The following is a 14,476-nucleotide window of genomic DNA, read 5'->3' as shown; positions in this document are numbered from 1 at the left end:
AGGACCTCAATAAAATGCAAAATGACTTTAAACTTCTTATTCATTAAGTAATTGGGTTCAATAGATCTAGAAACATCATTTACCATCCATATGAAGAATTCAAAAGCAAATTAACTGAAGTTTGTATTTAAAAAGGAAAATGGAAGGGGCACCTGGCCGGCTCAGTCGGTTAAGTGTCTGACTTCGGCTCAAGTCATGATCTTAAGGTTCGTGGGTTCAACTCCCACATTGGGCTCTGTGCTGACAGCTTGGAGCCTGGAGCCTGCTTCAGATTCTGTGTCTCCCTCTCTCTCTGCCCCTCCCTGGCTCCAACTCTCTCTCTCTCTCTCTCAAAAATAAACATTAAAAAACACGAAAAAATGAAAGAAAGAAAGAAAGAAATACAAAGGAAAACGGATGGCAGCTATTCCAAGGAGGAAAGACTCCAGTGAATGCAACACTTAGCTACTTTTAAGGGTCTACTAGATAGAATCTTTTAAATATAAGCTACAGTTCAGCAGCTTTAAAATTTCATGTTTATTCATATTTTTCAAAATATATGTACATAAAAAAAGGAAGATTTACAACAGGAAAGATTGCCTTACATGCAACACAAATTCCAATGAGCTCATGATGGGATCACACATGATTATGGATCTACTTCAAGCCAATCTTCTCAAGTCCATTTCCCAGCCACACTCTAGGCTGCAGATGAGATCCCAGGAGACAATGCAAGTGGAATGAAGGAAACAAACGTCTTTTGCCTCTGGCAGTACTCAAGGGGCCAGAAGATGTACACCAAAAAGTTTAAGACAATTAAAATGTCAAGTGCCACAGGGAGGATAAATGATAACCGGAAATCAGTATTTCTCAAGTAGAAAGCTAGTACTATTTAACACAACTTCACAATACTAAACCAAATACAAATGAGAAAGGGTTAGGTAGTTGGGCTTCATTTACTTTTTTTTTTCTTTTTTGTAAGTATCTCAAAAAAAGAAGCCACTTGCTTGATATCAAAAGTGCTGTGGAAAGAAAGGAGGGGAAAAAAACCCACAGATGAATCTGGAATTTAGTTTATTTTAGCAAATTGTATGTTTTTCCACTTAACATTTCTATATTAGCAATGATGTAACTCTCCAACATTTCCTTATAAAAAAGGCAAACAGGAAACAACTCATGCTCCAAATATTAAAAAATATATTTAAACATTTGATCAAGATTTTATATGGTTTGGTTTTTGGTAACACAGGTGACACCAGAAATCATAAACTCAACATATTCCTGTATTTCCCTTCAGTCAGAAACCAAATGGTGGAGGGAATTTGTGCTTGTGGTTGAGGGAGCGCAATGCTCTGGGCCAGTGAAAAACACCTGGAAATCGGCCAACGTGAAAAGTGGCCCAAAGGAGTCCTAGGTCTGCAGAATCTAATGAAGTCATAATGTTTTTTGGCTTATTCCCAAAGCTAAGATGTCTCTGTGTTTATATAGTTGGAGAGAAAGGGTTAGTGGAGTGGTTTTATAAATAAGATTAATTATTATAGCTATAACTGAAGTCTCCAGGCAGAAGGCTTTTCCATTCAGTCAGTGCTATATACTGCCTCTTTTTTTTACTTCCAGCACCTGACCAGTATCCTATTCTTGATGTTTTCTACAAATATAAAAATCTTTGCAAGTGTTTAGATAAAGCTGGAAGAAACAAAGAAAAAAAAAAAAAAAAAAAGCCAAAGCTGACAATAGAAAAAGAAAGAGGGTTGGGGTAGAGGGAGAAAAAATGACAAGTGTAGATTATACAGTTCAGGAAAATCCGGAGTTATCGCAGAAATTAAAATGACTGAGGGAAGGGGTAGGCACCAAGAACAGCACCTAAAGCGAACAAATGCCTAAATTGGTTTATTTATATTCCCTCCCCACAATGTTCATAGGGAAGGGAAAAAATGTAATTTTAAAAGCATCAAAACTAAAACAAATGCACACTGACCTTAGAAAATAAGATTCTGAATTTTATCATGATACCCTTTTTTTCCTATAAAATTTACTTTTTTGCTTTGAAAGACTTCTTCATGTTGGCTTTGCCCTTGCTGGGCAATTTCACTTCCTTTCTCACACTGGCTGCAGGCTTTTTTGAAGAGCCACCACTAGGTTTCTTGATGACTGAGGATGAGGGTCTGGCTTTCTTGGCAGGAGTTTTGGCCTTAGGAGGGGCTTTCTTAGACAGGGGCCTAGCTTTCCCCCGCTGGGCAGCTGGGACTTTGGGCGCAGGCTTGGACCCTCTCTGCTTCACCGATGCGGCCTTCACCGAAGACTTGGCTGGGGTTTTCTTCTGCAACCTGTGAGAACAAAGAGCAAAGGCGATCACTTAGTACTCAAGAGACTCACTCTGCCAGGACGACCGGATACTTTGCCAAAAAAGACACAGGGTAGACAGAAGTCACCGATGTAAAGGATAGGAACGTGGTGATTGGACTATAGCCCTTACTAAAACCACTTCATGGGAGTCTGTACATAATTTGTGATGTTCTTCCTAGGAAAATATGGGATTGTTTTTCTTTGAATAACCAACCAACTACGGATATACACACAGATTTGACCAAACAGTAAATTACACATATTCACAGTGCTTCCTAAGTTCAAAGCCCCTGAATTTCCAGGAAGACAAATTCAAATGTTACACCAAGAGCCTTCTGAGAAGGATCCTGAGTTGTTACAATGCTATTAATTACTATTACTGCCACTATTAGCTCAAAGGTAGGACATCCACACATCCACACCTTCTTTTAGGTGGTGGCTCTTCGTCATCAGAGTCTTCTTCTGAAGAGTCCTCCTCATCTTCATCCTCGTCTCTTGAATCATCTAGCTCTTTCTTTGGAAATAGAACTCCTGGGCTATGAGAAGAAAAAAAGAAAAGAAAAATAAGGTAAAATCACATAAAAGAGAAGTCCCACATAGGAAAGGGAAAAATGTGAACCTAGATGCTCTTTCTTCGACATTCCACATCTTCCTGCCCTCCCCAAATGCCATGTTGCAAGTGTCGGGTTACAGTTTAACCTGTTTTCAACACACACGCAGTTATAACAAATCTATTGAGAGTCCAGAACCATACCTCATTCCCTTCCTCCTACCATTAGAAAAAATGGACTCTTTAATTTATTTTAATTTTTTTATGTTTTTTTTTTTTTTTAATTATTAATATTTATTCATTTTTGAGAGACAGAGAGAGAGTGCGAGCAGGGAGGGGCAGGGTACAGAGAGGGAGGCACAGAATCCGAAGCAGGCTCCAGGCTCCAAGCTGTCAGCACAGAGCCCGAGGTGGGACTCGAACTCACAAACTGTGAGATCATGACCTGAGCCGAAGTCAGACACTTAACCGACTGAGCCACCCAGGCGCCCCTAAAATGGATTCTTAATCATTTACTTAGTAAGCAATTTAAGCTCCTGATATGTGTCCAGCACTGTATTAGCCACTGAATATACAGCAGTGACTGGTCTGTCTACAAGACAGCAAACAGTTTGCACAGCAGTATACATTTTTTTGGCCTCATGATACTGGCAAAAGACCTCAAAATATCATAAAGGCTGAATCTCTTCAAAGTTTTAGAGAAAGCAAGGATTTTCTAGTTTTCTTTGCCCTTATTGATACAAATATTGATTCCATTGTGTAATAAGTCCTTGAATTATAACATTTTATGTACATGACTTTAAGAATTAGATTTAATATTTGAAAAATTCAAATAATATGCAATCGGCCAAGTAACAGAGGCTTGTACACAAGGTACAATATAAGAAATACACTATACTCTTGCTAAAATAGGGCTTTAGTGGTACATGTCATGGCACTTTACTAGAAATCAGAGTATAAGAAGGCCATTGCACAGGTGCACAGAACAATGCTTGGCCCCAAGGAGGTGCTCAATACATTTTTTGGTTTGGTGCATAAATAAAGTATAGATCAAAAAGATTTTCAAGGAAATGGCCCTATCTCTATAGTATGGAGAAGGCAGACTAGGGTTATTGGAAGCAGCCAATGCTCTCCCCTCCTTGAGTGATGATGAAAACATACATAATCCTCTAATAATCTTGTCATTATCATTTATTTAATAAAGAAAGAATGAACACAAAAATAACTGGCCGATGATCTCAAAGAATTCCATGCTTGATTTTAAGGAATGGGTGGCTAATAAGATCTAGCAGGGTAGCCAACATTCTCCAGTTCTAACATGAAAAGTGTTTGCTCTAAAACAATACTGCCTTAAGTAGTCTTTATTTTCAAGTAAAACAGTAATAAATTAATCAGTTAAGCCCAAGATTTTAAATTTACAATCACCAACACTTCACATTATGGCCTGGCTGCTTACCTGGGGTAATAGGGAAAACAGAGCTGGAAGGTGCCACTGAATCCTTTGCCAGAGATCTGTTCCATCCATCCATTCTTTTCGCATTTCTGAAGAGTCTTCTTCAACAAATGCACTGAATAAAAAATCCAGAAATGAAGAAAGTTATCTATTCAATTTTTTTTTTTTTAATTCTTAACATTTATTTAAGGCAGAGACAGACAGAGCATGAGTGGGGGAGGGCCAGAGAGAGAGGGAGACACAGAATCCGAAGCAGGTTCCAGGCTCTGAGCCGTCAGCGCAGAGCCCCGAAGCGGGGCTCGAACCCACAAACCGTGAGATCATGACCTAAGCCGAAGTCAGATGCCTAACCGAGCCACCCAGGTGCCCCTAGTTATTCTATTTTATAAGTCCCTCAACCACAAACATTTATATACAAATTTACTGTCCTGTCAAACAGTAGGTGACATGTGCTAACTGAAATTTTTGTGGTCAGAATTGTTAACTAATTCACTTAACAATTAAGTGCCCATAAATTTGAAAAGAGTTAAATTGTCATGGCAAGAGACTGACCATTAAGTCCATTAAGACCATTAAGACAAGTTCCTCGTTTCAGAGAAAGCAGAACAGGAGCCCAGAGTGGTGAGTGACGTGCCCTACAGTGACGCAAAAATGATTAGTAGCCAACCTAAAACTAATCTCTCATTTCCATTCATTCAAACATCTATTGTATACCTGTATGTACTCAGAAATAATTTAGGAGAGTATCTATAAAGATGACAAAACCGGGGGCACCTGGTGGCTCAGTTGAGTGTTCATTTTCTGATTTTGGCTCAGGTCATGATCTCATGGCCTGTGAGTTCGAGCCCCGTGTCGGGCTCTGCAGACTGTGGGGCTCTGTGCTGTTTGCAGAGCCTGCTTGGGATACTCTCTCTCCACCCCCTGGCCCCTCCCCTGCACACAGGTGTGCACACATGCTCTCTCAAAAATAAATAAACATTAAAAAAAGGAAAGCATTCCTTCATAACATTATAAAATTCATACTGCATAGGTTAAAAGTCAGTATTAAGACTTCAAAATTACTTTTAATCAAAAGAATACAGCCTGGTGTGCATTTTGTTACTTATTTTCCATATTTCTTACCCTACACCACTATACCTATTCTAGTAGTTCACTGAGAAAATATACAGCCTCATTAACCTGGATATGACAGTGCTAAGGCGAGGCTTTTAATCTCAAATCACCACCTGACAGGGTAAAGACGCTTCACTGAAAAAAGTATTCTTTGTTACAGGGCTTAAGGCAACAAGAAACAACGTAAGTAGCATTTTAAAACACCTGCTTGGCTTCAAGGGAAAATTACATGGTTTGGTAGACATTCAGAAAGGCAAAAAGATACTATACTTGAGAGGTATTCTGAACCAAGAGATTTATCTAAAATCTTTATAGTAAAGTAAAATCAAATCCTGATCTTCAGCAGACATTGTAAATTAAGGATAAGCCTTGCTTATTTGTTTTTCCTTTTGTAAATAATAAATTTGTAAAGTTGTTCCCTCTTGGTGTTCAGTCAGCGGTTAATGCTTTGCAATAGCATGATCTCCAGAACTGTTTACAAGACAATCCCCCCGATCCCAGTTAAATGCACACAACTCTGAGCCTTACTTTGATAGTTAGAATTGGTCCCTGGGTGGTTCTCCAGGACATACTTCTTCAGAGCAGTGGTAGAGCAGGTCTTCGGCTCATTCATGGCAGCAATAGCAGACAAGATTGCATATTCCATCAGGCTTCCACCAAGCAGGGGTTTCTCCCCTGATTTCTTCAGCTGTTTTCCAAGGAGGAAGAGAAAAGCATCAAGACAACACTCTCCCAAAGCAGGTCAAGACAAGACTCCTCTGCACCAGGTGGGTCGGAGTTCCTGCATTAGCACAGATATGTTTTACAATAAATTGTCAGGTTAGGGACTTTCTCTTCCCGCTCATCAGGTATTTAATCTAACTGAGGAGTCCCAACCCTCCTATGGATATTTTCTCTTTCCATTAACCCCTCCATCCAACCTAACAGAGCAACAGCTACCCTTAACTCAAACAGAGTGACAGCTGTATCCCAATAAGCAGGTTAACTTGTTATGTCCCAAATAAATAAGACAGTTTTGAGAATACTTCCTTGTCTCAATCTGAAAAGTGGAGTAGTTAGAAAAATAATAAATAACCTTTTTAATCCTGTAAAGAAAATAGCGAAGGAAAAGTTTGATAATTGTTTAGGGTATCATACAACAGAAAATTACATAGCATATTCCAAGGACAAAAGGATGGGGAACAAAGATAAGCACCATTAAGCACAAAGAGTAAAAGGACAAACTCAGGTATGATCTACAACAGAGATTCTCAAAGAGTGGTCCACAAACCCACTGGGGATCCTGAGACTCTTTCAGGGGACCTGCAAGATCAAAACTATTTTCCTAATAATGCTAAGACGTGATGTGCCTTCTTCACTGTGGTGGCATCTGCACTGATGGTGGAAAAGCAATGGTGGGTAAAACTGCTGATACGTTACCATAAATCAAGGCGGAGACACAAAAATGTACCAGTAGTTGCTGTATTCTTTACTGCTATGTGCTTGTTTAAAAAAAAAAAAAAAGCCAATTTCACTTAAGAATGTCCTCAATGAAGTAGCAAAAGTTATCTTATTAAATCTCAATCCCAGTACATGTCTTTTTGTTATTTTATGGGATGAAATGGGAAGAACACATTAAGCATGTCAACTACATGTGGAGATAGGATGGTGGTCTCAAGGAAAAGCACCCCAGGGTCTGAGTTGTGAGCTGAACTAGCTTCATTTTTCATGGGATACTCCTTACTTGAAGGAACGACTAATAGATACACTATGGTTAATTATTATTTAGACTTGGCCATCTGGTAGACATTTTCTTGAAAATGTATTGAGCCTCTCCCTTCAAGGAAAACAACTAACAGTATTTGTTGCCAAGCATAAAATGCAACTTTTTAAGAAAAAATTTAAATCATGGAACATTTGTATATACTACGGTGAGCTTAGTAATTTCTGAGTACTTAAATATTGTTCTGATAAGATCGGTGGGTACTATTACTTTTGTTACTGTTTGATGAAATGTGGTAACACTTTAATTATCTGTATGATTCAGTGAACCACTATCTTCCAAATGACCATATGACCATGTTATAAAATTATGCAGTTAAAACATCTGCTCCAAGTTCAAGACAGACCCAAAGATTTAAGGCAAGAGTACAAGAGGTTCATAGATATGGTTTTAGGTTCCACATGGCAACTAACCTTTAAGGAATTACCACAAAATCAATTAATGTAATACACCGTATTAACAGAATAAAGGACAAAGATCACATGCTCATCTCGAGACACAGAAAAATCATTTTACAAACCCAAAAGCTGCTCATAATAAAATCTCCTAACAAACTAGTAATAGGGGAGAAATCTTCTCAACCTGATAACAGGCATTTATAAATAACCCACAGCTAACTTAATGATCGAAGACTTGATGTTTCCCCTTTAATAAGGGGAATGAGACAAGGATGTCTGCTCTCAGCATTGTACTGGAGGTTCTATTCAGTATAATTAAGCAAGAAAAAAGCAAAGCAAAGCAAAACAAAACAGCCAGATGAGAAAGGTAAACAAAATGGTCTTTATCTGCAAATGACATGACTCTCTATGTAGAAAATCCTAGGGAATCCACAAAAATCCTAAGGAATCTACAAAAAAACTACTAGAACTAGTGAATGAGTTCAGCAATGTTGCCGGATATAAGATCAACAGACAAATCAACTGTATTTCTAAATGTCAGCAATGAACAATCTTGAAAATACTTCCGTTCAACATAACGTGGAAAAGAATAAAATACTTAGGAATAAACTTAAATGTAAGACCTATATACTGAAAACTACAAAATGCTGCTGAGAGAAGTTAAAGATCTAAATAAAGAGACAGTCAGTGTTCACGAACTAGCAAACTCAGTATTATAAAGACAGTGATTCTTCCCATATTGATGTATAGGTTCAGTGCAACCTCTACCAAAATCCTAGCTGGGTTTTGTGTGTGTGTGTGTGTGTGTGTGTGAAAAATAACAAATGGATCCTAAAATTCATATGGAAATGCACAAGACTAAGAATAATTAAAATATTCTTTAAACATTACATTTTTTGACATTTTCCAATTTGAAAACTTGCACAAAATTTTCAAAGCTACAGTCATCAAGACTATGATCCTGGCATAAGAATTCATACATAGATCAATGGAGAAAAATCAGGAGTCCAGAAATAAATCCTTAATATGTATGGTCATTTTTTTTTTTTTTTTAATAAAGATGCCAAGGCAATTCGGTGGGGAATAGATAATCTTTTAAATAAAAAGTGTTGGGGGGGCGCCTGGGTGGCTCAGTCGGTTGAGCATCCAACTTCGGCTCAGGTCATGATCTCACAGCTCGTGGGTTCAAGCCCCACGTTGGGCTCTGTACTGACAGCTCAGAGACTGGAGCCTGCTTCCGATTCTGGGTCTCCCTTTCTCTCTCTCTGCCCTCTCCCGCTCATGCTGTCTCTGTTTCTTAAAAATAAAGAAACATTACAAAAAATTTTTTTTAAATAAATAAATAAAATAAATAAATAAATAAATAAATAAATAAAGTGTTGGGGCACATGGGTGGCTCAGTTGAACGTCTTGACTTTGGCTCAGGTCATGATCTCACAGCTTTTGAGTTTGAGCCCCACATCGGGCTCTGTGCTGACAGCTCAGAGCCTGGAGCCTGCTTCCGATTCTGTGTCTCCCTCTTTCTCTCTGCCCCTCCCCCACTCACACTCTGTCTCTCTCAAAAAATAAACGTTAAAAAAAAAAATTAAAAATAAAAAATAAATAAATAAAAGTGTTATGAGGTGCCTGGATGGCTCAGTCAGTTAAGCATCCACCTCTGGCCTAGGTGTTGATCTCACTGTCCCCAAATTCAAGCTCCACACTGGGCTCTGTGGTGACAGCTCAGAGCCTGGAGCCTGTTTCGGATTCTGTGTCTCCCTTTCTCTCTCTGCCTTTCCCCCACTCGTTCGTTCTCTGTCTCCCTCTCAAAAATAAACAAACATTTAAAAAATTTTAAATAAATAAATAAAAAGTGTTAGGACAACTGGGTATCTACGGCAAGAACATGAATTTATAGCCCTACCTCATACCATAAACAAAACTCAAAATGGACAGAGCCTAAAAGTATTTAAAAACTCTTAAAAAGAATGTAGGAGTGAATCTTGTGATCCTAAGTTAGGCAATGATTTCTTGGATATAATACCAACAGCAGAAGCAATTTTAAAAAATGACATACTGGACTTCATCAAAATTAAATACCTTTGCACTTCAAAACATACCATTAAGAAAGTGAAAGCACAGGCCACAGATGAGAAGAAAATATATGCAAATCATGTATCTAATGAGGAACTTGAGTCTAGTTAATAACTTTTACATCTCAATAATAAGACAAATAGCCCAAATTTAAAAACAGGCAAAGAATTTAAATAGACATTTTACCAGAAAAGATAAACAAATGTCCATTAAGCACAAGGAAAGATGGTCAGTATCAGGAATCATTAGGGAAATGCCAACCAAAACCATAACAAAACAGCACTCTACATCCACCAGTATGGCTAGAATTCTAAAAAAGACGGTAACAAGTGTTTGCAATGATGTGGAGACACCGGAACCCTTATACTTTGCTGGCGGGAATGTAAAATGATGCACACACTGTGGCAGTTTCTTACGACATAAATTGACCATAGTGTCCAGTAAGTCCACACTCCTCGTTACATATCCGTGTGAAATAAAAAACATGTATTTGCACAAAGATTCGGATGTAAAGGTTCATAGGCAATATTAATTGTAAGAGTAAAAAGTGGAAATAACCCAAATGTTTATCAATTTGTGAGTAAACAGAATGTGTTAAATACATACAATGGAATGCTATGTGGCAATAAAAAGGAATGAAAGCACTGATTCATGCTGCAACATGGATAAAACTCAAAGAAGATTATGCTAAGTGAAAGAAGCCAAACCAAAAAAGCGATAGATTGTATGACTCCATCTACAAGAAATGTGTAGAAAAGGGAAATCCATGTAAAGAGAAAGTCGATTAGTAGGTTGGCTGCAGAGGAGAATGGGGAGAGACTGCAAACGGGCACAAGAGATCTTTCTGGGTGATGAAATGTTCTAAAACTGGATTGTAGTGATGGTTGTACAACTCTGTAAATTTACTAAAAATCACTGAATTATAAATTGTAACTTAAAATGAGTCTATTTTATGGCATACAAATCATACTTCAATAAAGCTACTTTAAAAATCACCATTTGTTGAGTTTTGGTACAGTATCAAAGAATAATACCCACAACTATTTGAAAATTATCTTAAAATACTCCATACTTTTCTGTGAGGTGAATTTTCTTCAAAGATGTAACCCAAAATATGTTGAAATATCTGTTAACACAGATACCAGCTGTCTTCTCTTAAATAAGACGTTAAAGATTTGCAAATTTTTAATGAATAGTACCTCTCTTCTCATGAAGTTTTCCAAAAATATAGTTATTGTTCCACAAAAAAATGTTATTTATGCTGACGTAAAATGTTTTCTTAAAAAAATGAATGAGGGGCGCCTGGGTGGCTCAGTCGGTTAAGCGTCCGACTTCAGCTCAGGTCACGATCTCGCGGTCCGTGAGTTCAAGCCCCGCGTCGGGCTCTGGGCTGATGGCTCAGAGCCTGGAGCCTGCTTCCGATTCTGTGTCTCCCTCTCTCTCTGCCCCTCCCCCATTCATGCTCTGTCTCTCTCTGTCTCAAAAATAATAAAATAAACATTAAAAAAAAAAAAAATTAAAAAAAAAAAAAAAAAAAGAATCAATATTTAAAAATTTTCTCAGTTTTAATCTCTAATATGGTACAACCCACATAAAAACAACCTCCTGGGGTCCTCAAAGAATTTTTAGAGTATAAGTTGGTCCTGAAACCAAAACTTTTGAGAGTCATTTCTCTACAACCAAGCCTTCTTGGCCTCTAACCTGGAATGTCCCAGAAGCACCTTTGCCAGTTATTTGTTCTAACTGGCCTCTCTCTACTGCTCTCTGCAGAGCATTCTTCAACAGCTGAGGCCTGCAGAGAAAACAAACAAACAAAAAAAATAGCGATAAACATCAATGAGGAAAGATATGAAGAAACAGATCCAGGGTTTTCCCCTGAACTTAAGTTCTGATTCCTATTAGATGTAGTAGTAGTTTGTTAAAATGGACAATAATAAATAAAATACTGGCACCCTTAACAAGTGGCATTCTTTTTACTTTAAGCAGAGCAGTTAAGTCATTACCCGGAGACACAAACCATGTCCCATACAGAACCAATTACCAAACTTCTAGGGCACTCCAAACACCTTCCATTTATTCTACCACAACAGCAACCAAACTGTGTAATCAAACAAAGCATGTTTAAAGTCCCACCTAACTCAAGAATTCTCACAGGCAAAATTTCTAGATACTGTATTTTAAAAAGTATGTGACACATTAACAGAAAACAACATTTTTTTACAAACTCTGAAGTTAGCCTAATAGAATTCCCTGGGAAAGAAAAAAGGTTGTTCTTAACATAATGTCTCTGTCTTAAGAGGGTTACAGTTTAAGACAAAACACAAACCAACAATACTAGGTCATCAAAACCAAATGGCAAGAAAGAAGAAACTGAGAGAAGAAACTGAAAGAAAAAAGGTTGTTCTTAACATAATGTCTCTGTCTTAAGAGAGTTACAGTTTAAGACAAAACACAAACCAACAATACTAGGTCATCAAAACCAAATGGCAAGAAAGAAGAAACTGAGAGGGGTGCCTGGCAGCTCAGATGGTGCAGTGTGTAACTCCTGACCTTGGGGCTGTGAGTTCGAGCCCCATGGCGAGGTGGAGATTACTTAAAAATAAAATCTTAGGGGCGCCTGGGTGGCTCAGTCGGTTGAGCATCTGACTCTTGTTTCAGCTCAGGTCATGATCTCACAGTTCATGGGTTTGAACCCCACATCAGGCTCTGCGCTGACAGTTCTGGGCCTGCTTGAGATTCTCTCTCTCCCTCGCTCTTTGCCTCTACCCCACTTGTTCTCTCTCTCTCAAAATAAATCAACTTAAAAAAAAATTCTAAAAAAACCAAAAAACATAAGAGCAAGTGCAAGACTGTCCTGTCAAGGTGTAGTCTCAGAGGTGGGAGCGGGGGGAACCTTAGGTGCAGGCACAAACCAATCAAATTGACTTTGGGCTTAAAAGGGGCTGTGGTAGGGAAGAAGACAATCAAATGGAAAGCTATGCATTCAGGCCAACAACAGGACATCTGAAGGAAGGGTGGATCATAATCTACAAGCCTGGTGTGTTCTGTCATAATTCTCAAGAATTACTAGAAGAGCACCCAGTAAGAATCTGAGGTGAGTGGCTTGAAACTGGTTAGTTACTGCGTTGACGAATAAAGATCGGCAGGGCAGCCGGTCGAGAGGCAGAATTACGAGGGCCAAACTATCATTTGAGGTGCTTCACTCTGATATTTTTCTTCGGAGAAGAAATTTAAAATTTTTACCTAACCACTAAGCATTACAGGTTGAGCCGACACTAGTTTTTCATGACATCGTCTGTATGCTTAGGGAGGAATAACAGAGGGGATGCCGTGATCTAATAGGATGCTAAAGAGTGGGAACTAGCCTATCAAATCTTGCACATCCCTGATACTCCAAATGAAGAAACTCCCAACTAAAGAAAACTCACAATGAAAATATTTCTAAGCCAGTATATTCCATTTAGGAGGAATATGATTTATGCCACAACCCCAAACACACACATACCACACTTCAAGTCCCTCATCCCACAAACATTTACTGAGTATTTATTATAGTTATACAGGGATAAACACATAGATCTCGTCACTAAACTCAAGGAATTTAAGAGATGATGAATATATAATAATCTCTGTAAAGAATGAGAAGGATCAGGGTTGAAGTACACAATATAGAGCTTTGGGAACATAACTGAGGGAATGACTTAATTGTCAAACACGTTTTCCATTAGTTGCTCTATAAGGCAGACTGCTTAAAGACTGATTTCCAATGGGGGATCACAAAGTAAAACACTGACACCCCAGTGAGAAGAACTGCCTTAACCGAGGTTCAGATAGATGCTCCAAGAATGCAGCGATCAGTTAAACTGGTTTCCTTCCTAACATTTCTGTTTTCTCGGCAATCTTTATGCCAACATATACTTTGGGCTTTTAGAAGTCACAGAATTCTGTCACTCATTCCTCTATCTTCTAGTAAAATCCTTACTTACCAGCTGCTTCAAAACTTCTGAGACTGGCCCATTCTTTTACCACTGCCATAACCTTAGTACAAGCCACCATGCCCTCCCTTCTGGGCACTGTGCTTTCTGTCTTCATAATGCATACCACAACTAGGTCAATACACCTACAGAAGCCACCTTTACGGTGTTAATCAACTGATCAGGTGTCAGGTCCTAAAGCCTCAACCCAGCTTCAAAGCCTTCCATGACGTGATCCTACTCCTTGTTAGTCTAGATGCAGTCAGACCCGGTCTCCTTTTAGTTCCCAAAAAAGAATGCTAACTCCTGTCTCTGAAATTTTCTCATGAAGCTCTTAAAGAATGCCACTCTACTGGGGCGCCTGGGTGGCTCAGTCAGTTAAGCATACGACTTTGGCTCAGACCATGATTCCACGGTTTGTGGGTTCAAGCCCCACATCAGGCTTTGTGCTGACAGCTCAGAGCCTGGAGCCTGCTTCAGATTCTGCATCTCCCTCTCTCTCTGCCCCTCTCCCACTTGTGCTCTGTCTCTCTCAAAAAATAAACACTGAAAAAAAATTGTAAGAATGTCACTCTACCATCCATCTAAATTCTACACTCTTCTATACCTAATCATGCCCCATCTCTTTAACTTACTGTTAACTCCCAGGCACAGCTCCCTGTTCTGAAAAATTTAGTCTATGTCACACCATTTTGCACTCACTATAGTGCTAAGTGCTATTCAAAATATTTCATATGTGTGGATTAAACCAGATAATACAACAAACCCAAGAAATAGGTACTATTATTCCCCATACTTTACAAATGGAGAAAAGCTGAGTGACACAGA

The 14,476-nt window shown here is 38.6% G+C and overlaps 1 protein-coding gene across 12 annotated transcripts in view; it reads right to left on the bottom strand.

The window, feature by feature from the left end:
* Positions 1-497: 497 nt before the first annotated feature.
* Positions 498-14,476, bottom strand: part of HP1BP3 (heterochromatin protein 1 binding protein 3) — a 38,644-nt gene continuing 24,665 nt past the window's right edge. For 11 of the 12 annotated variants that reach the window (XM_060626701.3, XM_078452278.2, XM_078452275.2 and 8 more), the window contains 5 exons: positions 11,376-11,466; positions 5,970-6,129; positions 4,332-4,443; positions 2,748-2,861; positions 498-2,306 (listed from right to left, as the gene is read on the bottom strand). In XM_060626701.3, the coding sequence (XP_060482684.1) occupies positions 2,012-2,306; positions 2,748-2,861; positions 4,332-4,443; positions 5,970-6,129; positions 11,376-11,466 (772 nt within the window). In that variant the 3' untranslated portion in view covers positions 498-2,011. Of the gene's footprint in view, positions 2,307-2,747; positions 2,862-4,331; positions 4,444-5,969; positions 6,223-11,375; positions 11,467-14,476 lie in introns of those variants that run through there. The other variant, XM_060626709.2, reaches the window with a different exon arrangement.

Source organism: Panthera onca, chromosome C1 (genome assembly GCF_046562875.1).
Source record: "Panthera onca isolate mPanOnc1 chromosome C1, mPanOnc1 haplotype 2, whole genome shotgun sequence".
NCBI lineage: Eukaryota > Metazoa > Chordata > Mammalia > Carnivora > Felidae > Panthera > Panthera onca.
This window is presented reverse-complemented; position numbering and strand designations above follow the sequence as displayed.